The sequence below is a fragment of the Mirounga leonina genome, unplaced genomic scaffold (genome assembly GCF_011800145.1).
Source record: "Mirounga leonina isolate KUSES-001 unplaced genomic scaffold, KU_Mleo_1.0 Mir_169, whole genome shotgun sequence".
Lineage (NCBI taxonomy): Eukaryota > Metazoa > Chordata > Mammalia > Carnivora > Phocidae > Mirounga > Mirounga leonina.
In genome coordinates, this window is record NW_023270431.1 from 18743601 (window position 1) to 18769586 (window position 25986).

The 25986-nt window shown below is 38.5% G+C and overlaps 1 protein-coding gene across 1 annotated transcript in view; it reads left to right on the forward strand.

The window, feature by feature from the left end:
- The window catches only part of CRYBG3 (crystallin beta-gamma domain containing 3), a 106158-nt gene that overhangs the window by 30716 nt on the left and 49456 nt on the right, over positions 1-25986 (forward strand). Inside the window, exons 3-7 of the mRNA XM_035015186.1 lie at positions 2153-2583; positions 11947-18196; positions 19543-19587; positions 20163-20278; positions 21221-21368. Of these exons, the coding sequence (XP_034871077.1) occupies positions 2153-2583; positions 11947-18196; positions 19543-19587; positions 20163-20278; positions 21221-21368 (6990 nt within the window). The remainder of the gene's footprint in view (positions 1-2152; positions 2584-11946; positions 18197-19542; positions 19588-20162; positions 20279-21220; positions 21369-25986) is intronic.

Genomic DNA, 25986 nt, shown 5'->3' on the forward strand with positions numbered 1-25986 from the left:
ATAAGTAAAATCTTTTTGAAAATAAAGTTAAATGTAAAGGTTTTCACTTGTTTAGCAAAATGTACCTCTTTTGTTTAGAAAGCAGTTTATTGTATTTTGGAAGGAATTGTCAAGTAAAAAATAGCTGAGGCAGTGAAATAAATAGTATTTTTGACAGAAGTCATCTTGAGATTTTATCGATGTCAAAAAAATGTAATCTTCATGTTCTCTTAATATCCCCCCTTTTTTTAAACCATTGCCCCAATTTTATAAGACTCTTGTGAATCTCTGAAGCATTTTAAGAATACTTATGATAGTCTAATGAATAGCCTACGGTTTACTTCCTTCAGATAGCTACCCAGCAAGAGCAGTCATTCATACTAGCTATAGAAGAAAAAGAAATACACTCTTATGTTCATGTTACAGTCTTAGTTCATTTTAACTCAGGAAGAAATGTTGTGGCTGATAATTACAACAAATTAAATGGCATAGTTAAAGGACAAAAAATGTATATCTTCATACACATGAGCATTTTTGAAATGTCAACTAGCATTTCTTTTGCCAAACTGAGAGGCCCTTTATGTGAGGAGAGGACACAGCTAATTTATAGCACATTCTCCCAATAATGAGCACAAGTTTGGAGGGATGAGGTGGAGACAAGTGGGAGTGAGTTGCAGTTGAAACCAGTAAAAGGTGAGACTTTGACTCTGGAAGGTTGGTCATATTCTAAATGTAGAGACTCACGAGTTTTTTAAGCTCCTAACACATAGAAAAATGCTATCTGAATGTTTCCTCAAAAATACCCTCTGACTCTGCAAGTGGAGAACAGACTTTAAATATTGCTTGAAATTAATTACCTGGGCTAATAGGTTCTAAACCTTTTCTCAAGCTTTCATATGCTAAATTGTGTTAGTGGTTAGGGGAACACTCCATTAAAACTATTTTGAATTTGGATTAAAATATGGAACGAGGTAAACAAATAACATTGAAATTATGATGCTCTTGCCTCCTTGAGGATCAGCCTCTTACAAAACTTTGTCATGTGAACTGACAGTGCCCTAAGGTGGTTTTACCTTGCTGTTCTGATCTTTTTTCTGACTCACACTGGAGCTTTTCTTTTAAAAGGACTAGTGAGCATGACATCTGACAGATACTGTCAGACAGGCATTCCTTTTACAAGTAGGTGAGTAGGCATGTTTGGAAGGCAGGCTGAGTTGGCACATGGGCCTAAGGTTAATGAAGCTTCAGGGGAGAGTGTGACAGGGAGTGCCAGCAAACTCTTTGATAGAGCATCTCAGTCTTTGCTCACAGAGAGTACACAGGAGTGTGAGTGTGTTTTATTAGTAACTTCATTATGAGCAGGTAAAACACACCCGTGAAAGTGTTGAACGTCTGCAAGAGTTCGCAGTACTGCACAGGGTTTGCATTAATGCACATCTGAGGATTTTGTGGTTTACCACTAAGGATAGTGGGCTTTTCCTCTGAATTGATAACACCATGTTGCTGTCTTTCCTCATCTTACTGAGAAACAATTTTACACAATGTGGCAGCTTCTTCGTGGGTTAGGACAGTGCTGAAATGAGGTCTATTTAGGTGTTATCTAATGTACAGAGTGCTTGAAAGTACTGTCCATTAGCTCTGAGTAATTAAGGCTAAATTTAAATATGCCTAAAATTTGCCATGATCTGTCCCTTTACTTATCTCTCCCTACACATCCCTCACTCTTCTCATTTTGTACCCTAATCTCCATTCATCTTTAACTTCTTAGAAGCTGGCACATCACTATATAGAGTGGGGGAGGAGGAGGAGAGAGAGCTAGGGAAGGAGGGGGATGCACAAGCATCACATAGTCACGTAGTACGTGTCCTTCCGAGGGCACTTCTAGGAATCCTCCTCTGCTGTCACTGCCACCAACCCTGGACTGGTTACTCCTGTTCTGGCTTCCCACATGGGCTGTATTCCTCCTTTCATGACGTTTACTATATAGCTTTAAGTTGTGCTGACCGTGCCCTTCACTAGACTCTAAATGGCCGGAGGAATCAGAAGCCATCAGTCTTACTCACAGATGTATCCCTCGCATCTGGCACAAAGCGTGTCATATAAGAAGTTATTAGTCAATTTGTGTGATTTTTTTAAATGATGATGTTTATTATTCTCTATTTCTTTTTCAAAGATTCCCCAAAGTGAGGACAAAAAGAACGATGCTGAGAAGCTAATCACTCCTCCAACGCAGGAAGATTCCAAAAAGCCAAATGACCTTTCCCGTTCCACCTCAGATACCAAAATAGGAGAAAACGATAGACAGCCAAAAGAAAGCTTTTTTCAGTTTCTTGGTAACTTATTCAATATCTCAGGAAAATCATCTCTTGGTGATGCCAAGCAATCTTCTTTCAAAGATGACCATAACAGAACTGAGAAAGATCTACAAAATCCCAGTGACCATCCTGAGGAAGGGGTCAAAAGGGAGAGGGAGATTTTCGGTGGCTCCCTGGGAACCCAGGCGCTTCCAGCAGAAGAACCTGAGTCCAACTCAGCTGAAACATCAGATGCCTTTTCTTTGGATACAACACAGGACAGTGAACAGGAAACCAGTGATTTACTAAAGTAAGTTTACAGTTTACTTAGCCAAAAAAGTGAGGTTTTGGACCTAGCTTTTAAGGCTTAGTTCTCTTATTAATTAAGGGGATTGGAAAAAGTATTCTCTAATGTCCCTGCTACTAGGTTAAAAAAAAATGATTCTGTGTATCATACATATGATCTAGGGCCTTTGGACCTATTTTAAGGGGCAGTACTGATACCTTTTAGGTGCTAACTTTGTTATAGTACAAGATTTATTTCTAATTTAAGACTTCCTTGAATGAGCGTGTTTTCTGTTGTCTGAATTCTTCCTGTATTAGGACAGGCAGTGAGTCAGGATCTGCATTTTGGGAACAAAAATGATTCTTAGGTTTGTATTCACATTTTGTTAATATCTTTTCTTTGTGGAATGAAATTAAAGGGGTTAAAGAAGTTAAATTGACTTCTACTTGTAAAACTGGCCTTGTGATTTGTTTCCACAGCTCTGAGAAACTGAAATCTTGCACAGATGTAAAGATGATTTCACCATCCCTTTTTTCTTTCTTTGACAAACAGGCACCGACTTGTTTTTCTTTTACTCAGATGAGCTAGAAGGATTATTTTCTACGCAGAAAATGTATATAACAATGTTTAGTTCATTATCCATTTTGTGTAACACAGAAGTATTCATTCATAACTAATATTTTATGTTAATTTAACTTCTACCTGTGAATTGTATTATTTGAAGAGGTCATCAGTAATTATATAGTCAGATGTAGATGATAACTTAGAGCTCACTGTGTAGTTGTTTATAGTTTCAGAGTGTCTTCATGTATATATTTTGAGCTAATTCCTCATAGCAAGTTCCAGAAGTAGACACAGACCCACCCTTGTGAGAAAATAAGACCCAGACAGATTTGAGTTTGCCATCATGATGGATGGGGTAGGGCTTGCCCTACCAGATGTCAGTGTGCTGGTAAAGCTACAGAATTTGAAACCATGTCCTACTGATGTAATATTTACTAAACATTTAAGTGGAACAGAATGGATTGTCCAGAAGTAGACCCTTGTATATATGTGATTTGAACCCTTGAATGTGATGGCATTTTTATGTCCTCTTTTTTTTTTTTTTTTGTATTATATAAAGGAGGACTTTGGGAAATTGATGAACAATTTGGAGAAAAAAATAAAAGCTAGACACTTAACTCGTTATACTGAAACAAAATTGAGGAACAAATTTTTTTTTTTTTAAATACAAAACTAAGAGTAGCTAAATGGGAATTATTCTGTGTTGGTGAGAAACAGCTTTCTCTTTTTTTTTTTTTTTTTTTTTCTAGGAAAGTGTCAGGAAAGAGATCAGTAGATTGGATCACTTCTAATTTTCAAACTCCATATGTCAAACAAAATAAACAATGATACCTTATATGGGCAAGTGAGAAAATTAGGTACAAAAAATATCATAGAATGCTTTAACTGATAAACATTTTAGACACTAGCTCAACAATAGAAAAAAAAACAGCAACCAATATAAACAAAAGAAATATTAAGTGCTAATACATAAGTGGAAGAAAGGCTTATTCTCACCAGCAGTCAAGGAAATGCAAACTAAAATGGAATAACCTTTCTCCTATTAAATTGATAACAGTAACAGTAAATGATGATTTTCTGTATTACTCAGAGTTGATAGAGCTGATGCTCCATATACAGTGCTAGGAGTGGAAGTTATAGCTTAGAGCAGCATGTGTCAAGAACCTTAAAAAGCTTGTAGGTTATTTCTAATGATAGACACGAGTGTTTGCTGAAGCATTATTTACAGGAACATCATTAGAAACAAACGTTCAACAGCAGAAAAATGGTTAAATTGGAGTACCTCTCTAATAAAGGATTATCTAAAGTAGTGCTATTTAAAATGTGGTGTTTGGATTAGCATCATCAGCATCACCTGGGAATCATTAGAAATACAAATTATCTGATTAGACCCACTGAATCAGAATCTCTGGGAGTAGGGCCCAGCAGTCTTCTCTAACAACCTCTCCAGATGGCTTTTTGTACCAGAGTATTAAAGTGGTGGGGATTTTGAGGCTGTTGTATGGGAATTAGGTGAATCAGAAAGGTTGTATTTTTTCCTACCCCCCCCCTTTTTTTAAATCCCCCTTTGGTTTTTTTAAATTTTTTTATTTTATTTTTTATTTTATTTTTTATTTATTCATGAGAGTCAGAGAGAGAGATAGAGGCAGCAGCAGAGGGAAAAGCAGGCTCCCCGCCTAGCAGGGAGCCCGATGTGGGACTGGATCCCAGGACCCTGGGATCGTGACCTGAGCCGAAGGCAGACGCTTAACCATCTGAGCCACCCAGGCGTCCCTCCCCCTTTGGTTTTGATTAGTAGGTCAGGTTTATTTCTTTGGTACTAGACAGAAGAAATTGGAAGATGATACTGGGCCTCTTATTTCTTGTTGGAAAAGCCCTCCTTATTAATAGAATAATTACTTGAGGCAATTACCAGAACCAGCTCCACAAAGCCTTTGTCTTGACTGAGAGACAAGCTTCCTCTGGCCCAGCTTCAGAAGTCCTACAAATTATCAGGTGTAGAATTGCAGTTAGTAACTTCCTATTGACATATGTCAACTTGTTGAGGAATTATCGTATAAAAGTTGAATACCATTTTGGTTAACAGTTTATTTTGACAATAGGATTAAGAACTACTTATAACCAATTTTATAAATATATCTGGAGAAGATATTTACTAATAATTTTAAGATTGTATTATTAGTATTAAAGTTGTTTTAGTTCTGTGATATGAATTTACTAAAAGCAAGGATATATTTAATTTTTTATCAAGATCATGAGAATATTCCAAATATAAAATGTTATTTAAAATTAAGATTTGTTGAATCTCTGAAGGTAAGCGTTTTATTCAAGCCCGTGTTAGAACAGCTGGCCAGAAAGCACGCACTTCCCAAGGAAGAAAGTGCTCTGGAGAACAAAAAGTTTTTACAGGGTTATATGCTTTTTTACATCTTGTAAACCTCAAAAGATTATAGATTAGCATATAGACAGGAATCACAGGTTTTAACATCAAGAAATGCAGGGAGTAGGAGCATCGATCAATATCATAAGGTCAAGATGGTTTTTTGATAGGTCACTCATTTATAAAGCAGGTATACAGTGTATGCTTGGTGAGCCATAAATCAGGCTTCTGGATTAAACAAAGTTAACGTACAGTCATGCTGACTTAGAAACCTGAAATGGCCTCTCTCGTATCTCAGGCCTTTGGAGAGTGTTTTCGCTCATCAGAATTTATACTTCTGAAATTAGTAGGAGATTTCAGTGTAATAAAAGATTTCAATTTTTTAATATAAGGAAGAGTGAATTTTCAGGTTTTGCATCATCTTTTTCATGTAAAAATGCCCCTTTTTTCCCTCTATAGATCTTTTACAATCAGTGTATTAAAAAGGGTTAATAATTAGCTTAATTTAGGCAAGTTTATAAAATATTCTGTGCTGTATAATGCTGTCCCATTACTATAATATCAAACATACATTTGAAATCACTATTACAGTTTTCAAAATTTAGATAAGTAATGACCTATAATTTGAAACGTGTTTAAAAAAAAAAATCCTCCTCAAAAGCCACAGGAAATGATTTCATCTTCACTTAATTAAAACTAATGAACAGCTTTGTAATTGTTTTTATGTATAGTTTACTATGCAGAATTCATTTTTAATATCCATAAAGCCTTTCATTAAACCTGTTTGGTAACAACTTTGAGAATGTCTTCCATACATTAACTTATGTTTCCAGAGTAATTTATTAGGAACCTATTTCATTGTTGGGTTGAAATCTTTAAAAGTTCTATGATTTTTGTTTTCAACACATTCATATCCATAATGAAAATTTTTTCTATCAAAACTTTATTGTGATTTTTTTTTTTTTTAAGATTTTATTTTTATTTATTTGACAGAGAGAGAGACAGCCAGAGAGGGAACACAAGCAGGGGCAGTGGGAGAGGGAGAAGCAGGCTCCCCGCTGAGCAAGGAGCCCGATGCGGGGCTCAATCCTAGGACCCTGGGATCATGACCCAAGCCGAAAGCAGACGCTTAATGACTGAGCCACCCAGATGCCCCAAAACTTTATTGTGATTTAAAAAAAATTGCTGGGGGCATGTGGGTGACTCAGCTAAGCATCCGACTCTCTTTTTTGGCTCAGGTCATGATCTCAGGGTTGTGAGATCAAGTCCCGCATCACTTGCCCTACACTGGGCATTGGAGCCTGCCTAAGATTCTCTCGCTCTTCCCCGCCCCCCCCCAAATAAATAAATAAAATTAAAAATTGCTGGATTTGCAACTTTTCTTTACATGGAAAAGTTAAAAGTCTTCCCTATTGTAAGAGAAGATATTGTTAACTATGTAATTTGGAAGTAAATATAGCTTCATGCTGAAAAGGTAGCTTAATCATACTTTCCTAAAAATGAGTTAGAGACTTTGCTCTAAGGCTATATTTTTGGGCTGTTTAGAATTTTCTTTGAAGAATGACACATGTCTTTGGTTGACCTTTGAAATATCAAGTATATCAAATATATGCAAAGAAGAGTACAGCCCTGTATACTATCTAGAGGCTTAATAAATCTTCACATGATAGGTATGTCTTGGGCTAAGATGCATAAACCTTTTCAAATTTCCAATATGTACGTATGTCTGCTTAAATATTTGAAATGTATAGGTAAGTTATTTTGTTCTCCCCCCCTTTTTTTTAGTCTGGGTACAGTATTTTTTATTGATCTGTGACAAGGTAGGGCTTTCTAAACCCCTCCTGTCCTTTAGGGGGCCTGGGATGGAAACACCAATGTCAGGGTTGGGACTGTCTCTGTCTTGGAGATCAGTAGGGGGCAAGGACTCCCCAGTGGCTGATGGCTTCTTTCTACTCTTGTGCCTTTACTAGAGCTGATGGTCCAGGGGGCTCTTACTCCTTGGGAGGCCATGTGGATCATAAAGTCTACGACTTGGTTTCAGTAGCTAACTTCATTGTTGTACCAGGAAATGAGCTGAACAAAATGGTATTTGAGGTCAATGCCAGTCCCAGCATCAAAGATGGAAGAGTGGGGGTTACTATTAAAGTTCAGGAGACAACCCTCTGATGCCTGCTTCACTACCTTCTTAATGTCATCGTATCTGGAGGCTTTCGCCAGGTGTCAGGTCAGATCCACAACTGACATGTTGAGAGTGAGGACATGGAATGACATGCAAGGGAGCTTCCCATTCGGCTCAGGGATGACCTTGCCCACAACTTTGGTGATGCCAGTAGAAGCAGGGATGATGCTCTGGGTAGCCTCTTGGCCATAACACCACTGCTTCACAGAAGGGCCATCATGGTCTTCTGGGTGGCACTGATGGCATGGATTGTGGTCATGAGTCCTTCCACAATGCCAAAGTTATCATGGTTGACCATGGCTAGAGAGGCCAAGCAGCTGGTGGTATAGGAGGCATTGCTGACAATCTTGAGGGAGTTGTTATACTTCTTATGGTTCACACTCATCACAAACATGGGAGCATGAGCAGAAGGGGCAGAGAATGTTGACCCTCTTGACTCTACCCTTCAAGAAAATTCCAGCCTTCTCCATGGTGGCGAAGGCACCAGTGGACTCCACAACATACGCAGCACCAGCATCACTCCATTTGATGTTGGCAGGATCTCGCTCCTGAGAGATGGAGATGGACTTTCCACTGATGACAAGTTTCCCATTCTCAGCCTTAACTATGCCATTGCGTTTGACATGGGTAGAATCGTACCAGAATATATAGACCGTATAGTTGAGGTCAATGAAGCGGTCATTGGTGGCAACGGTATCTACTTTGCCAGAGTTAAAACCCTGGAGATCAGATACCAGTCCATTTGAGACTTGACCTTGACCATCGGGTCTCAGGAATGCAGCTGACACTGCATAAGAAGACATGGCTGTCTGTTGACGGGGGAGGAGCACATACCTCTGGTTGCATAGGATGAACTGTAGATCCCATACACAGTTTACATAATACATGAAATTAATACTCCCTTTTCTCTATGCAGCTTATGAAAAATCTTTTTAATTTTCCATCTTCAGTTTATTTTTAAAATTACATGTTTTTGACATTTCTCCTTTATTTACTAGGGAAAAATTAGCAATTAAAGGACAGTTTTATATTCTTAATACTAAATTATGGAGACTCAACTGCATCCTGGGAAAGAATGATGTAGAAAATAGACTACATTGGCATGACTAACCTTTTAAAAAGAGGGAGTGCAGGTCATCAGTACCTGACAGAACTAATTACAGTACATGAAGCTGAGCTTGAAACTTTGATGTTCAGTGCTTTAAACATGATAATATAGTTGTTCAGTATAAACAGTGCATATTTTAGTTACAATTATATAACATTTCCACCCAGGTGCTGCAGGAGATTATGGAGTTAGAAATTTAAACTAGTTCGTATAAATCAATTTAATCATTTTAGTTGAAACTACCTAGAAAGTCCTAAAAAATGGAGGAAAATTATTCCCCTTATCCCCCCAAAGGACTCCAGAACTACCAGAAGGCATTATTAGAGGAAGTTGAAATTTAATGGGTTTTCCTGTATGGTTTATTTTATTAGACTTTTATTTTTTATTTATTTTTTTTAAAGATTTTATTTATTTATTTGAGACAGAGAATGAGAGAGACAGAGAGCACATGAGAGGGGGGAGGGTCAGAGGGAGAAGCAGACTCCCTGCCGAGCAGGGAGCCCGACGCGGGACTCGATCCAGGGACTCCAGGATCATGACCTGAGCCGAAGGCAGCCGCTTAACCAACTGAGCCACCCAGGCGCCCCTTTATTAGACTTTTAGATGAAAAGGTGCATTATTGGATTGGTGCAGGATAAAATGTCTTGAGGTCTCTTGAGGAGGGAGTTGGTAGTAAGAGAACTAAGGTTACTAGAATAAAATTCTGCTTCCTATCTCATTTCCTATTTCTGTAGACATCATGTATATTTCTTCGTGTAGCCATTTCTTCAGAATTATTTTATCTATCTTTTGAGGAAAAAAAATACTGCAGTCTATTGAAAGTTGGTTTTAAGTATAAAACATTAAAGCTTTGAAAGAAAACCTGACCAGACAGTAAAATTTCTTGTCATTTATTCAGGCTTCTGGATCTTCATATATTGTTCTAAAGGCTCTTGTGATTTCTGAATAATTACTATATTTTGATAGCAGATTTCACCAGTAATGTTAATTTACCTACATGGATTTTTCTCCTTTTGCGTGTTTTCATAGACATTATCTTACTCACTTTTGAGTTTGTTTCATAATAGTCTTTGATCTAGCCTGACACACATACTGAAGCTAAAACCACTTTTGTAAGGCAAAGCCTTTCTCTATGCTTCTCCTTCATGCGCTTTATGATGGACAGTAAAAACATGCATGTGACCAATACAAGATTTTACAATAGTGGTGTGATAGGATTTGAGGGGCCAGCAATTATATAGTTTGAAATACAGTATTTCAGCTGAAATTCAAGAAATACATAAGGAGCACAGTTGATGAAAATTTGACATTGTGTCAAAGGAGGTTTGCTTTCTCTTTATCATGTAGACAAGTTTAGTATTCTTCATGTTGCTGCTTTAAAGTTGGGGAGGAAATGTATTATATTAGATAGTGGGATACTGGTAAGTGGATTACTTATTCATGTGGATTCTATCATGTTTTGTTAATTTTATGTTTAACCTGAAAACATTAGAACATCAAATTTTTCTACCATCCATCTCTAGGGTCAATGAAATTAGAGTTCACAATTTAAAACACTTTTATATCATCTATAATAACTAAGACAGTCTGGAATAAATTGCACACTAAGCATTTACTATCATTGCTTTATTTAGTCATTCATTAATGCACAGAAAGTTATTACACATATACTGTTTCCCAAATTTTGTGGGGGGGGGCATTTAAAAATATAAAGATGATTAAGACACCATGCCTTCCTTCAAATAGCCACCAGGCGAGCGGGGGGAAAATAAATAAGTGCCTAGATCTTTATAATTTAATATGGCAAATGCTGTGCCCAGGGCTCTGTGCACCCACAGATCAGAGACTACCTTTCCTGTTAGCAGGAAAGGGGCTTTGGGATAGGCTTGCTCTGGAGATAACTCGTGAACTAAGTCTTAGAAGACCCTAGAGTTTCTCTCTGAGGCTGGGACTGAAGGGGAGAGTATGTGTGAAGGGCTAGTAGGCAGCATCAGATAGCATGAAGAAGAAGAGATTCTGAAATGTGCTTTCGGTTAGGTTCAAAATTCAGTTCAGGTGCTATTTTACTTTCTAAGCATGCTACAATGGCTGATTCACTGATGTGTTTTACAGAGGCAGGGTTGTTTTGATTTATTCTAACCATACGAGGCATTTTGCCATGTGACCTAAAATCGGGCCTTCTGGCTTCTGTTATAAACTGGTCAGTATCTTTGGGTAATGGCTCAATTCTACCTTTCGGAGCTTTTATGAGACTTGAAGCTCTGGGTTCACCAACCAAGGTGTTTTCTGTTTCTTGTCTGATTTTTCTAGCAGCCAAATTTTTCTGTGAGTCTTGGGCAGACAATCTATTTCCTTCATTTACAAGTTCTGTGTCTGTCACAGCATGTCTAACTCCCAGAGATAGATTCTTCAAAGGAAGATGGATGCTGAGAGCTGAGGAACTTTGTGTGGGGTCTGAGAAGAAGTAGAGAACTTTTTCTAGAAGTCCCTTTTGATTCCTGCACTTACCCAAGCATTTTAATACTCACTACACTGATTGAATATCTGAAGACCTTAATGTGAGAGGATTTTTAAGGCAGTTCTGTCATTGAGTTAACTAATATATACTGAGTGCTTGATGTGAGCTAGACATCTCACCAGTTGTTTTCCTTTAGAAGTTCTCCCCCTATGTGCTCAAAGTTGCTCTTTAAATTCACATCTAAGAGTAAAGGAAGAGAAGCTTACTATGATGCTCTGATATGGTGGAGAATTCAGTGACGTATCCACAAACTTGCCAGTATGAGGCATAAAGACAGTATAATTCCTTCCAGTCGAGCACTCCTTTGAGATTATAACTAAAACCTAAGCCTCGGACCTGTCAGCCTACCTTCTCTCCATTAACCACAGTGAGAGAGATGTACACAATCAGGTAAGGGGGAAAGGTTCTAAGGAGCTCGAACATTCATGCTGCCTTGACATTCACATGCTGCTTGTCAAATCTTTATTATTTTTTTTTAAATAAAGACAGGTTTAACTACAACATTTTAGGATTTCCATCTCCAATTAATACATATTAAAAGTAGGAATAACTTGAGAGGCCTTACCACACTTTCTCGGATTACTACTAAGTGTTACTAACTGTATTTCCTGATACTGTTGTGCTGTTGCTTTTTACAGACAATGTAAACCAGAGAGGCCGTCAGTAACGTACGCAACATATCGAGGCCCCAGGCAAATTAGGAAATATTTGAAGCACCAGACTGCATTGGAAACTGTGACTCCCTCGGACGGAGAAAATGAAAGTTCTGACTCTAGCACAAGCATCCACATTGGCCCTGGAAGTGAGACGGAGGCGAGGATGGCGTCGTCATTGTCATCAGCTAGCACGGACTTATCTACGAAAGGACATTTGCTCAAAGGCCTGTCAGAAGACTCTGATTGTAGCAAAATAAATCTTAACACAGAAAGCCATCTGACAAACAACCCAGATTTGCCCAATACTGCTTTTTCTAAGGATGTTTTAAATAAAAATGATCCTGGGGGACCTGTGAGAAGTAGGCCATCCCCTTCTTCTGGGACTAACTCCAGCTCTGTTAGAGAATCTGATTCACAGCACCATTTAAATGGTGCACCAGTTTCTCAGACTGACAGGAATTTGGTATGTTCAGCGTTGTTTATAGGAAGTAATGGTAGCAAAGTTGCTTGCAGTCCAGATTTTCACGGGGTAACTACAACAGAAACTACAGTGAAGGATGTCAGCTCAGTGATGAGTGATGGGACCTTGGTGCAAAGAGAACATGTTGAGCCTGTAAGCCCAGCTATTTCTGACTTCTCTTGTAGGAAATCTGATGGGAGCGACACTACCAAAGAGGGAAGTTTGCCAAGTTCAAATAAATCAATTAGGCTCGAAGATCCACAGTTGCCAGAGAGTAAGTGTTCTGACAAGCAAACCGCAGATAACTCAGCAAAGCAGGCTGCCAATCACACCAACATCCCTGCTCTTCAGAGACATGCTGTGACAGACACAGAACTTGTAAATGAAGGAAATAGATTGTCTGCCCAAGACTCACAGAAAAATTTGGCTGCTAGAAAAATCAGACAAGAAACAGAAAACACCTTGGTTGGTGAATCCAGAGCTTCAAGTCTCATAAAAGCTCCAAAAGGTAGAATTGAGCCATTACCCAAAGATACTGACCAGTTTATAACAGAAGCCAGAAGGCCCGATTTTAGGCCACATGGCAAAATGCCTCGTATGGTTAGAATAAATCAAAACAACCCTGCCTCTGTAAAACACATCAGTGAATCAGCCATTGTAGCATGCTTAGAAAGTAAAATAGCACCTGAACTGAATTTTGAACCTAACCGAAAGCACATTTCAGAATCTCTTCTTGATTCTGAGAGTCTTCAACAAGCCAAAGCATCACCTGGTGTCAGAACATCTCTTACCCTTGACTGTAAAAAATCAGATTTCAGTATTTCATCTCCTACCTTTGTTTCCAGAGTTGGTATGCCAAGCAAGTTAGATATTCCTGTTTTAAAGGATGAATGTTCTGTGCTCACTGAAACTGGGGATGTCAACATTGTTGATATTTCCAATCAGCCTAGTCAGTGTCAAGAAGAAAACGTGGCAAATCGTGTTGAGGCAGCAGATGGGAAGAGGCCTCCTGCTTGCCTTCGTCTTGGGCATGCCTCTGCAACTCTTGAATCCAAGGAAGTTCTTCCTGATGGCAAAAAATGCCACGTTCCACTAGATCTTACAGCCAGAGATGTTCATGTAACCAGAGTGGACTCGAGATTGGAGTCTGAAAGCCTCTCTGAGGACCACAGTTCCATTTCATCTCAAGACCTTACTAAAGCAGAATTGATGCTTTCAAACACTAGAGCAAGTAAGAGCGCCATAGAGAAGTCTGATTCTCTTTCCTTGGAAACCAAACCTAACATTGCCAAAATTTTCTCAAAAGTGGAAGTTGATGGTCAGAACAATGGTCCTGTTGAGTTGCAGTCTGGAAGAGAAAACACTGTAGCCCTCTCCAAGATAGCTGTTTCCCAAACAGAGCCCAGAGACATCTCTCAGGATAAAATTTCTTCTCCATTTGAAGTTACAGATATGCCAGGAAAGCTTACTTTATCGGAATTAGCTTCCCAAGAGGTTGAACAGGACAAAAGTTTTCAATCGATGGATCATAAGGAGATAAAAGAAAAATATTCAACTTCTGGCCTTGCAGAGAATTGTCAAACTGAAGTTTCTCTTCCTGCCTCTAAATATCAAGGTATTCAGGAAACAGAGGCAGAAACCTTAGTTTATCTTCCTGCTTTTCCCAAAAGTAATACATCTGAGATTTTACCTCCTCTTCGTAATGAAAAAGTCACTAGGCAAATGGCACAGAATTATGAAGCCCATGCTTGTGTGATTCATCAACCTTCAGATATTTGTGGGACTAGAAAGATTTCTGGTTTCTCAAAAATGGCAAAACTCAACCTAACTAGTGCTTCACCACAATTCCAAGAAACTGACAGCACAAAAGTAAATTCACCTTTTCTGGATTCTGATAGAAGTTCGGAAAAAAATGCATTTGCATCTGAGGATTCACACTTTCATAATGCTCCTGTGCTGAAATCAGGAAAGAAAACCTTATCTCATAGAAGGAAAGAGAATACTCATTTCCTAAGTGGGGGTATTAATAACATGTCTTCCTCCAGTAACTCTGAAGAAGTTAGTGTGGTTTTAAGTTCACATAACCCCCCAAATAATTTCAGTTCTGTAAAAGTTACCATAGATGCCACACCTGAAGGTGCCTCTCTGACTAACCTGCTGTACCCTAAGAGCTCTTATTTGAAATTGGAAACATCTGTCCCAACAGGGTCAGAAGTGACCCCATTTGAGGAACATTTTGGGAATCCTACTGGGAAGGGATCTCTTGATTTCCCAACTGCTGCCCAATTTGACAATCCCATGGAAGTGGAGACTGGAGCAGTTGCTGGGGCTCCAGCGTCAGTTAACAGCTCAAGCCAGCAGTGTTCTGAAGCATCTACTGAGCACACAGAAGCAAGGAGGAGAGCACATGACCAACTTTTGGACCTCAGAAGTGGTTTACTGAGAAAGGCTGATACATTGATTAGTGAAATTTTTAACTCTGTCAGGGAAGAATTAAAATCCAAACACAGAGTTGCTACCTGCCGGGAGCATATAGCCATCGATGGCATAATGAATCCAGGTACTCTGAAAGAAGACATCCGTGAGAAAAACCCATCAGAAGTGACACTGACCGGGATTCAACTGACGGAGCATTTGGAAGAGCAGGGCATGGAAAACAGGTCAGCTGTCCGAGGGGAAGAAAAGGTCTGTGTTTCACCTACAGTTGGTGAGAAGAGTCTCCTTTTTGATTCTGATAGAATGAATTTATCTTGTTTGTTAGAAGATCAAGCTAGGGAATTAGTCAATGAGATTATTTATTCAGCCCAAGAAAATTTGACAAATGAAGCTTTTGAAGATACTGAGGATACCTGGGATTCTGAACTTCAGGCTAATACTTCAGGAATTCTGAACAGTGATAGTGTTAAGCCACATGATACATTAAGGGAGTTCTTGGTGTCTGAACAGGCAGTAAATCAAAGCACGTGTGAAATTAGTGAAAATAAAGTATTAGGTAGATTCTGCTCTGTAAGTAACTTAGTTAATGACACAGAGTCAATTAAAGGAAGAGAAATTGTTCTCTACCAAAAATCCCCGTTTTCTGGAAATGGAGCTGGACAGTCTGATAGTATAAATTTGCTGAAATCAGATACTGTTTTGCTAGCCAAAGACACACCCCATAAAGGGTTAGATAATAAGGTAAAAACACATTTATTTTTCAAAGAGGACTCTAAAGAGAAAGTGGAAATAGAGTGTGTGGATAATCACAAAACTGGGACAGAGAATACAAAAACTCTTGTATTAAATTTCAAATGGCCTCCATTTGCAAATGATGACCTCCATGTACCTGGGACATCCAAAAGCAGTTTGTCTGATAGTCTTGTGTGTATATCTGAAAAAAGCTTGCCGGGACACAATAATAAAAGCACACTCCTTACAACGTCAGAAGTAGGGAAAGTACACAAGAAAGATACTGAAGTAAATATGGGGGAAATGGAGCTTAGACCTTCCATGTTAGAACTGGGAGAAACAAACAAAATGGATGCTGAATTGAATTTTATGAAATATGAGGCAGTCCCTCCTATGTCAGAAATGGGAAGAGCACATAAAAAGGAAGCCAAATTGAATATCACAAAAACTGAGCCAATAGCTGACATTCTTAAAGTGGGAGAGGTATACCAAGTAGATGCTGAGAGGTATATTGAAAAAACTGAAGGATTACCTGCCATTTTAGGAATGAAAAAAGCTTATAAGAAGAGGGATGTTGAGGGAGATCTTGGCAAAACTGACATGCTGCCTGTTATTTCAGAAGAGAAAAATATCTACCAAAAAGATGCTGAGGTAATTACTAGAAAGACTGAAATAATACCTACCACATTAGAGATTGAAAATATTTACCAAAAGGATGCTGAAGGGGATATTGTAAAGACTGAGGTGATACCTGTTGGATTAGAAATGGAAAATATTTACCAAAAGCATGCTGAAGGTGATATTGGCAAGACTGGGATCACAGCAGTTATGTCAGAAATGGAAGAGGTCTACCAAAAAGACTTTGAGGGGATTACTGAAAAGCCTGAAGTGATACCTGCCACATTAGAAATGGAAGATATTTACCCAGAGGATGCTGAAGGGGATATTGAGACTGAGGTGATACCTGTTGGATTAGAAATGGAAGATACTTACCTAAGAGATGCTGAAGGGGACCTGGACAAAACTGAGGTTATGCCCATTATGTTAGAAGTGGTAAATATCTACGAAAAAGATGTGGAAGGCATCACTGGAAAGACTGCAAGACCTGTGGTGGAAATATCTTATCAAAAGGATGCTGGAGAAGGTATTAGGGAAACTGAAGTGATAGAAGTGGAAGAAGCTCACAAGGCGACAGTCCCTGCCTCCTTAGAAATGGAAAAACCATGTAAGAGAGAGGCTAAAGAGACCCTCGGCATGATTGTGTCCATGCCCTCTCCAAGAGAAATGGAAAGAATATCTCCAGAAGATTCTGATGAGGCTCTCAGGAAACACAAAGTGTTATCCACAATGGTAAACATTCAGAAAACATACAGAACAGACCTGGACTTGCCTGTTACACAAGCAGAGGCCATGCCTCCCATATATGAAGCTGAAAAAACCCCGCAAAAGTCTGGTGGAGAGAGTGCTGGAGAAATGGAGAGAGATCCCCCTGAGAGAAAGGAAGGCTTGATAGCGTGTGACAACAGACTTGCCTCCTCCTATTTCAGGGGATATGAATCACCGACATTAAGTAAGGATTATGAAGGCTACCCAGTTTTAGCAATGCCGGATTTTCAACCTGAGGGTACCATAGGGAAGCTAGACAGAAGAACATCTGTTATTGCAGTAGATAACCAAATAAGGGATGATAATTATAGCGATGAAAAAGAAGAATCTAACTTGGCCTTCATTTCTCAGGATGAACAAGAAAATTCTTCCTTTACTATATTATATGAAGAACCCCTTCAAGATGAGGACACGTGTGCTACCGCAGAAGTAAGAAGAACACACACTCTCTTGTTTCCTGAGACATCTGCTGACAGCATGCCTGTTCTCGCATGTGAGGGGTCTGAGAGCAGAACTGACCTCGTCCATCATTTTGAAAAGGATACTAAATTAGGTGAGACATTTGATAGTGATAGTTCAGAATCATTCTTATCAGTGGAGGCCAAAAGGTACAAAATTTATCCCTTAGCTTTGTCTCCCATTTATGAGGATGACAGTTCTCAGGAGGACATTCTGTCCAACGAGGTCTCACCTGGTCACCATGGCTCCACAAAATCAAGAGAGAGTGCAAGCCAGCCCTCTTCTGTTTTATCCCTTCTGCAGTCTGTATCAGAGCGTTTAAAGATGAATTTTGATGAAGACAGACAGGGGGTAGGGGAAGAGGAGGACGAGGAGGAGGAGGAGGAACCGTTACATAAAGGAAGCCTGAGAGCTAGGAGGAAGGAAGCCTTCAAGCGGCCAGACCCTTCCATTGCATTTTACCCCGATGATAGCCAGGAAAGGACTGGAATTTCTAAGAATTCATATGTAATGTCAAATGAACCTGCTACCTCCAATCTGCAAGTTGGTCTGTGGCCAGAAAAGGCTTCATTTCTACAAAAATCTGACCTTACTTCCAAACTACATTCTTCTTTAAAGAGTGCTTATCATCAGTATTTGCAGACTTCCAAAACCCATTCCTCAGAGAAGGGACCCCGATTTGGTGGGATTTTTCAGGAACCAGTGTCAAAATACTTCAGTGCTCAGGACATCTCAGGCAGATTAAGCCCGTTCACAGAGGTAAGTTACTTTGATTATTAACTAGTGAGGTAGTACTTTGGGTCATAAAATGATCTGAAAGCTTATTAAGAAAATCAGTGTTTTGAGGTTGTGTAAGGATTGTTTTAAAAATATATCAGAGGTTACTTTATCCTTTAATTGAAGTGTGTCAGAACTGCTGTATTTTAGCTGGACTGTTAAAATGAGAAAACAAAATTGCTTAGTCAGAATTTAAGAGGCATAAGGGAGAAGCAGGTTATTTCCCAGTTCTTTGCTGATATTTAGTTTTCAAGCTAAATTAAATGATAGCATTTGAATTTCTGAAGATACTGTATATAGGGAATTTGTTACTGGAACCATTGAACCTATGTGTCTCAGTAAAATATTTCCTAATATTTTAAAACATTTTAAGTGACAACCTCACAGTGTCCTCTCACTATAATTGCTCATGTTGTTCGTACAAAGCAAGGCAATGAACAGCCTAATTCAAAGAAAAAGCTGAAAGCATTATAACTGGAAAATGCCTTGAAATTCAGTTATATGTATTCTTTGCCTTAGAAATATTTAAATGTCTAACATAGAATATATCCATTTAACGTGGGACTTTCCTTTCTGGCATTCCCAAGATCATGGAACTTTCTCTAGGATTCCAAAGTCCTTGAATAACCATAGTATCAGATAGTTATATACTTGAATATCAACCAGTAGCTTGCAAGGCAAAGTCTTTTTAAAAAAAGAAAGGGTGGGATTTGAAGAAATGTTTCTTTAATGATTCTTCATCACCTACCAAGTCACGGGGAACATCTTCACTGCATTCCAACACACCCAGGTCCTGTTTGTCCAGCCTTGTCTTCTCATGCTCTGGTCATGCACCCTGTGTTTCCTACCACTGTACTTTTCCTCAGTATGTTCTCTTCATGGAAGTTTTTTTAGTGCTACTCCCTGACCCCAACCTGCCACATTGCTTCATTTGTTGAAATCCTGTTTTTCAAGGTCTTCTCCATATCACTTGCTCAGACAAGCCTTTGGGCGCCTCCCTGTGCCATCACCTGACCTCCATGATGGTGCTGTTTCCCTTGATGGCCATCACTTGGCTTCTTTTTTTGTGTTTTACCTGTAGTTTAACTTAGTCCTTCACTTAGAAGAGTCATGTGAGTGTGATCTATCGTTTTCCCCCTTTGTAGCTATAAGCTTCTTGAGGGCACAAATAACACATCATTTTCCTTACAGTACCTAGAGGTGCACTTTGCATTTAATGGCCCCTAAGTAAATATGTGATAAATTAGATTTGTGACTGCTAAGAAATTGAACTATATCTTTCTGTTGATGTTTTTTAAGGCTTCCTTCTTACACTTTTATTATTTCAGAATATTAACAAACAAATTTTGAGGTGTAACCCAAGACCTGGGAAGGTAAGCATAAGTTTCTTTTCTTGTTTGTTTGGTTTTCTTTTAAAAGATTTTATTTATTTGAGAGAGAGTGCAAGAGAGAGCATGAGGTAGAGGGAGGGAGAGAGAGAGCCAGACACCACCGAGCAAGGAGCCCGATGTGGGCCTCGATTCCAGGACCCTAAGATCATGACCCGAGCTGAAGGCAGATGCTTAACTGACTGAGCCACCCAGGCACCCCGTAAGGGTAAGTTTCTTATAGACTAAGATACGAAAAGTAAAGTCACTTTAGGGGCATCTGGCTGGCTCAGTTGGGAGGGCAGGCGACTCTTGATCTTGGGGTTGTGAGTTCAAGCCCCACATTGGGTACAGAGTTGACTTAAAAAAAAAAAAAGTAAGGTTACTTTCAGGTTTGGGGAGTTTAAAGTAAATACTTTTAACTGACTTTAAAAGGGATTATTTTACTCACAGATTTAGCATCTAAAGTAATAATTACTTTTATATATTTAGGATATTTTATTTTCTACATTCTAGGACATTTTGGAATTTTAAATGCATTCTTAAAATTAGTTATTGTGCCTACTTACTGTATGTTGCAGATGGTTATCTATGATCTCCATGGAAGTAAATATAAGCAAGAGATCTACTGTAGTATTCCTGATGCTACATCATGGTCCTTTCCGAATGGGGTACTGATAAAAGTTGTAAGGGGCTGGTAAGAGATCTCTCAAAATTTTGTAGCATGTTTCTCCCAACTAAGTGTATTTTCTTACTGTTTATGCTTTTTATATTTTTTATTGAAGTCACATTCCTTTTCCTCTGGTTTTTGACAGAATATTTTGAAACATTATTAGTGTTTTATAACATAATTGTTCTCTTTATCTACTGTGACAGAAAATATAGGTTGTTTTTAGTGCTTAAAGCCAGCTATAAGTAGCAAGACCTAATATATATATATACAATCAATACCATCCTGAAACTACACTATTAGCAGGATAGATTTGGCAAGTTGAGTTAAAGGCATGAGTTGAATGAAGCACAGCCTTGAAAGTGAGTTCAAAATCTGTGGGATGCTAAGGAATGTGAAGGCCACATACGTAGTCATTTGTATAGCTGACATAGTCAAGAAGTGAAGGATTCTTTATATGGTGTAAAAATGAGGGAAAACCTCAGTTGTTATTGACCATTTCCCTTGGACATGCTGGAGCCAAAATTTCTTTGTCCGGTGTCTCAGTTACTCACTGGTCAATATTCATGATGTAGGTGGTATGGTGTAGTGTTGTTTTCATGTGATAAAATGGGATACGTGTGCTCCCATTTTATGTAAAATTTGGAATTGTTAAACTGCTGTTTTAATAGAAATGTATGGCTTTGTTTATATACCATCTAGAAAGCACTTGTGTACCTGTATATAAGCGTACGCATTGATTATGTTCAGGACTATTTCCAAGTTGTAATGCACTTTTATTCTTACGCTATTTATCTATACTTACATTAGCATATATCATTGTTTCAAAAATGGAATTGTGTGCTAATGGTGGAAAATAGCTCAGCTTTTAAAAGGTAGGTAGGTGAGATGGTCTATGGACTATCATTTGTTTTATGCCTCATTTCTTAGAAAATTAATTATAACTATCATGCTTTTATATTTTGTCAGCTGGATTTTGTATGAGAAGCCACATTTCCAGGGTCAGAAATGTGTGCTGGAAGAAGGGGAAAAGGTGTTAAATCGTGACTGGATCCTTCAGAACAGGAAGCATCCACAGAGAGACTTTGTATTGGGTTCTATCAAACGTGTCTTAAAGGTAACACAACCATTGATTTTCCCTGATTTTTGTTTTGTTTTGTTTGTCTTGTAGTAAAGCTATACTTTGGCCTCACAGTGTTTAGCGGTGATTGCTAATATTTGTGCTAGTTTTACTAATCTTTATTATATTGATGATAATCTTGAACTTATGCATATGAAGTATTAGAGTGAATGATAATTTAAAATGTTACCTGTAATCTGGGCCATAAAATGAAATGGTGCATGATACATGTGTGTGTGTGCACACAACACACACAACACACACACACACACACACACTTTTAAAAGTGGTAGGAATATACCATCCATGCATCTTTAGGAAAAGAGCTGATATTTCCAAATATCTTTTTTTAATAATCTCCACTCGTGAGTGTAGGAGAGAGAGAGTGTGTGTGTGTGTGTGTGTGTGAGATGAGTGTTAGGTGAAAAATAGAGGAGGAGGAGTGGGGAGAGAAAGGAAAGGTGTATTGCTTTTTTATTTTCTGTTTAGAAAATATTTAATACTTGCATGAGGAAGGTCTCCCAGTATAATAAAATATTTCATGAGAAGTGCTGTGGTGGTTTAGAGGAGAGGTGAATTAGTGATTAGGACAGATTGCAGATAAGGACAGAATTTTCCCAGTGTATTCTAAAGAGTTCCTTCAGCAGTAAAAGAGCATGTGACTTATTACAGTTATGCATATGACAGTCACAGATATATATTTTTTTCTTTTTTTAAAGATATATTTGTCAGAGTGCGTGTGAGAGAGAACATGAGCACGAGTGAGCATGAGCGGGGGAGGGACAGAGGGAGAGAGAGAAGCAGGCTCCAAGCAGAGCAGGGAGCCCCATGCTGCACTCGATCCCAGGACTCTGGGATCATGACCTGAGCTGAAGGCAGACGCTTAACGACTGAGCCACCTGGGCGCCCCTATATTTTTTCAAGTTGTGGAGATTTTGTTTATATGCTTAAATATACAAATTTAGGTGGACCCTATCACAATGATTTGGGCCGATGTTATTAAGTTCTTGATAGTTGCAGATAGTGTACAGAAAAAGCCATCACGAAAGGGGTATCTGCATGTATTTTATGTGAATTAATACCTCCTGGAATACTGCAAACAAGCCTGTGTCTTAACAAATTTATGTTCTACTTTTGGGCCCAATACTGTGATAGGCACGGGGAATGGAAATGCAAGTGAGATACGATTTCATACTTAAGATCGCTTAAAGTTGAGGGGAGGGACAGCGGAGTCACATAACCACATGCTCTGCCTTTAGGGGTGCACAAAGAAGGGGTACCTCTCCTGGAGGAGGTGGCACCTGATTGGAATCTTGAGAGAGTAAACGGGTTAGGTGGGTGGGAAATGTGAAGAAGTTCTTGGCAGAGCCGCCTGTGTTAGATGCCAAGGTGAATGTTGGTGGTACTACGAGGAGAATGGATGTAGCTGCAGCATTGAGGGGCAGTGTTCGTTTTCACTGAAAAATTTAACTGCGAGCAGTTCAGCTCAGCAAGCAGCATTTGAGTGCTCGTTTAATTAGCTAACTCACTAGAAACTGATTGAGATGAATTGTTTGTAGGTAGAATGTTCTAAGATTGAAGTAATTTAATGTTTTTGTGCTTTTTTGTGAATGTCAGGCATCATGCCAAGCCCAGTGGGGGAAAAAGATAAGTTGTTGAAAACAGCAACCTTCTCACCACCCAGAAGCCCAACCACAATAATATCAAGCAAAAAACCTCAGGCTGTTGAATATGGATATATAAATGAGTATTTGCACACCTGCCATTTGCTTAGACTATATTAAAAGAAAGAATAAGTGTTGCTTGCATTTTTTCCTTCTTCCAGTGTTTGTTCTTAGAGTCGTTTTTTAAATTGCAGTGTGAATGCCCTCATGTCTTGAACAGGCTAGCAACTTTCAGTGAGGAAGGAAAAACTATTGAGCATCGAATGGAAAAGGCATTAGCATTGTTCTAAACATTTTACAAAGTAAGAATTGGGCATCGAACTGCTTCCTTTCTCCAACCTTGTCAAAATTCTACCTACTGATAGCTTCGTTTTCATGGGGACTATTACCATTCCAGATTCGCCTAGGCCTAAGCCTAGAACTAACTTTATCTTGCTTCACCATCTTTTATTTGCTCGAATCTGAGTAGTCAAAACTTCGGTGTTCTTTAAAGATAGTACTATGGTGATATCTTCAGTTTGCTGTGAATAGATGCAGAGGATACCGTCAGTTAGCAGCAGTTATAGATTCTGCTCAAGGGCCATCTTTGCTCCCAGAAATAATTGGGGTGAGGTAGCATCGCAGTAATTCTTGAGTCAAGTGTTTCTTTTCTCAAATATTAGAAGTGAATATTGCAAATTACTGTTTATGGTGCATTTAATAATATATATATATATTTTTTTAAGATTTTATTTATTTGAGAGCGAGAATGAGAGACAGCATGAGAGGGAGGAGGGTCAGAGGGAGAAGCAGACTCCCTGCCGAGCAGGGAGCCCGATGCGGAACTCGATCCCGGGACTCCAGGATCATGACCTGAGCCGAAGGCAGTCGCTTAACCAACTGAGCCACCCAGGCGCCCTATATTTTTTTTAAAGGATTGACGTTTTTCTTAGTGGTCAGAAGTTACTTCAGTTTTGTCTTCATTAATTTGCCGAGAAGAGAGAGATCTGTTAGATCAGGGACTGAAGGTATTTTATGTGAGGTGGAGTCCATTAGGTTTTCTTAATTGTTTTTGTTAACTGTAATCCATTCTTGATTGTTTCTGTCCTGTAGTTTTGCCTCCATTCCTACAAAGGCTTTCATAGTCGAAGCTTGCAGGTTTCATCAAGATATTTGTAAAGTTAATATTATGACTAGAAAAGTTGGGGAGGAAGCCATACAAACTTTACTAAGAATAAACTGTTGATTGTTGCTAGGTTACCATAAAGTACCCTTCAGTTGTTAGTGTTTACTGCCTCGGTCCATCAAGAATTATGCAAGTCTTGAGAGAGACATTATTTCCGTGAGAATAGCCACCACGAAGAAGATAAAACTTAACCAGTGAAATCTTTTTTAGTTAACTAAAGAAAAAACTGGTCCTCTGGCTGAGGACATAAGCATTCTTCTTTTTGTTTATTTTCCATTTTTTAGTCATCATTATGCTTTTTTCCATTATGCTGTTTCCTTCTGTGTTGTGGCAGACTCAAATGCCTTTTAGCTTTTTCTCTTTTAAAGTACACCACCCATGCATTGTTTGTATAACACAATGCAGAGGAAACTTATTTGTGTGAGACATTTAGTTATGTATTCTGTTACTGTAACTTACATCCCTGGGGGAGCATTAATATGGCAGCATTTTAAATAATGTTACTAGAACTCTATTATTAATAGCAAACAAAAGCCTTGAAGATTGATAGGTGACTGTTGTGGACGTTTCTGACTATGTTTGAAATGAAATTTTAAACAAATATACTTTTAAACTTTAAAGGATATTTTAGGTTATGCCTCTTTATTGCATTTTAGAACTAGATTTCTGAAAATAAAATACATTAATTTGCTTATACATATTAGTAAGAATGATTAAGAATGATTAATAATAAAACTCAGTTTGGAAGAAGGTTAAAAAATCAGAAAATTGCAGTTATAAATGGCAAAACTGATTATAATAAAAAATGCAATTGTTCAACCTAATGTCACCTCTGATTGTTACTGCATTTACCTGTTTCATTAAAGCATAATCACTTGAATTTCACAATGTCCTAGGTGAGGATTAACACTACTGAAAGTTTGTATAATTAAACACTCATGATTACGGAGTTAGTGTGTTCAGACAGAAGCACATCTGTAATTTCAGAGAAGGGAAAAATAATTGTAGCTTTGATTCCCTAACAATCAAAGGTAAGGTCTTTTTTGTGTTAGAACTTGACTATTAGAAGATTTTCATAGGTAAGAATATAGAAAATTCTCTCTTTAGTTGCAGTGGGGGAAACATTTACAAAGAGAGACCATATAAAAAGGGGAGTGGGGAGAGCATGGATACCAGTATGACTGAAGAGTTGCGTGGAGTTCCTATGGGTCACTGGGTTGGCGCCATGTTGTAAAAAGGCAAACAAATGTAAATTTGATATGCTTGGGTTTTGAGCCAAGGAGTGTCATGAGGAAAGTGGTGTTCTCTAACAAGCCCAGCTGTATGAAGTGTGGCTAGTACTTGACGGGAGATACAGGCCCATAACTGAAGTCTTAGCCTTGATGAAAGGCCTTGACAGTGGGAATAGAAAAGAGAGATACGTAAGTGAAATTTTAAAGGAAGGTTTGACAGGACATAGTGGCAGTGGATATGTGATGGAGGGTAGGGTCAAATTTCATAATGCCTTTCTTCTTTAAACCAACTTGGACTAAAATAAATAAAATCCCACAAGTAGGAAAACAGATTTCCTTTACCCTCACTTCTAATCCTACTTCTTTTGTCCATGTAAATTAGATAACACACTGAGGGAGTAGTGTGCCTCTCTGTTATTTATTTTTATATCCCCCATGAGATCAGCTTTTATTGAACTCCCTTCCTTCTTGTGGCTTTGTTATGCTTCTGAGAAGGAAGGCTTAAAGACTTGGCACTCACGGAGTTTGGTAACTGAACATTGATTGCTTAATAG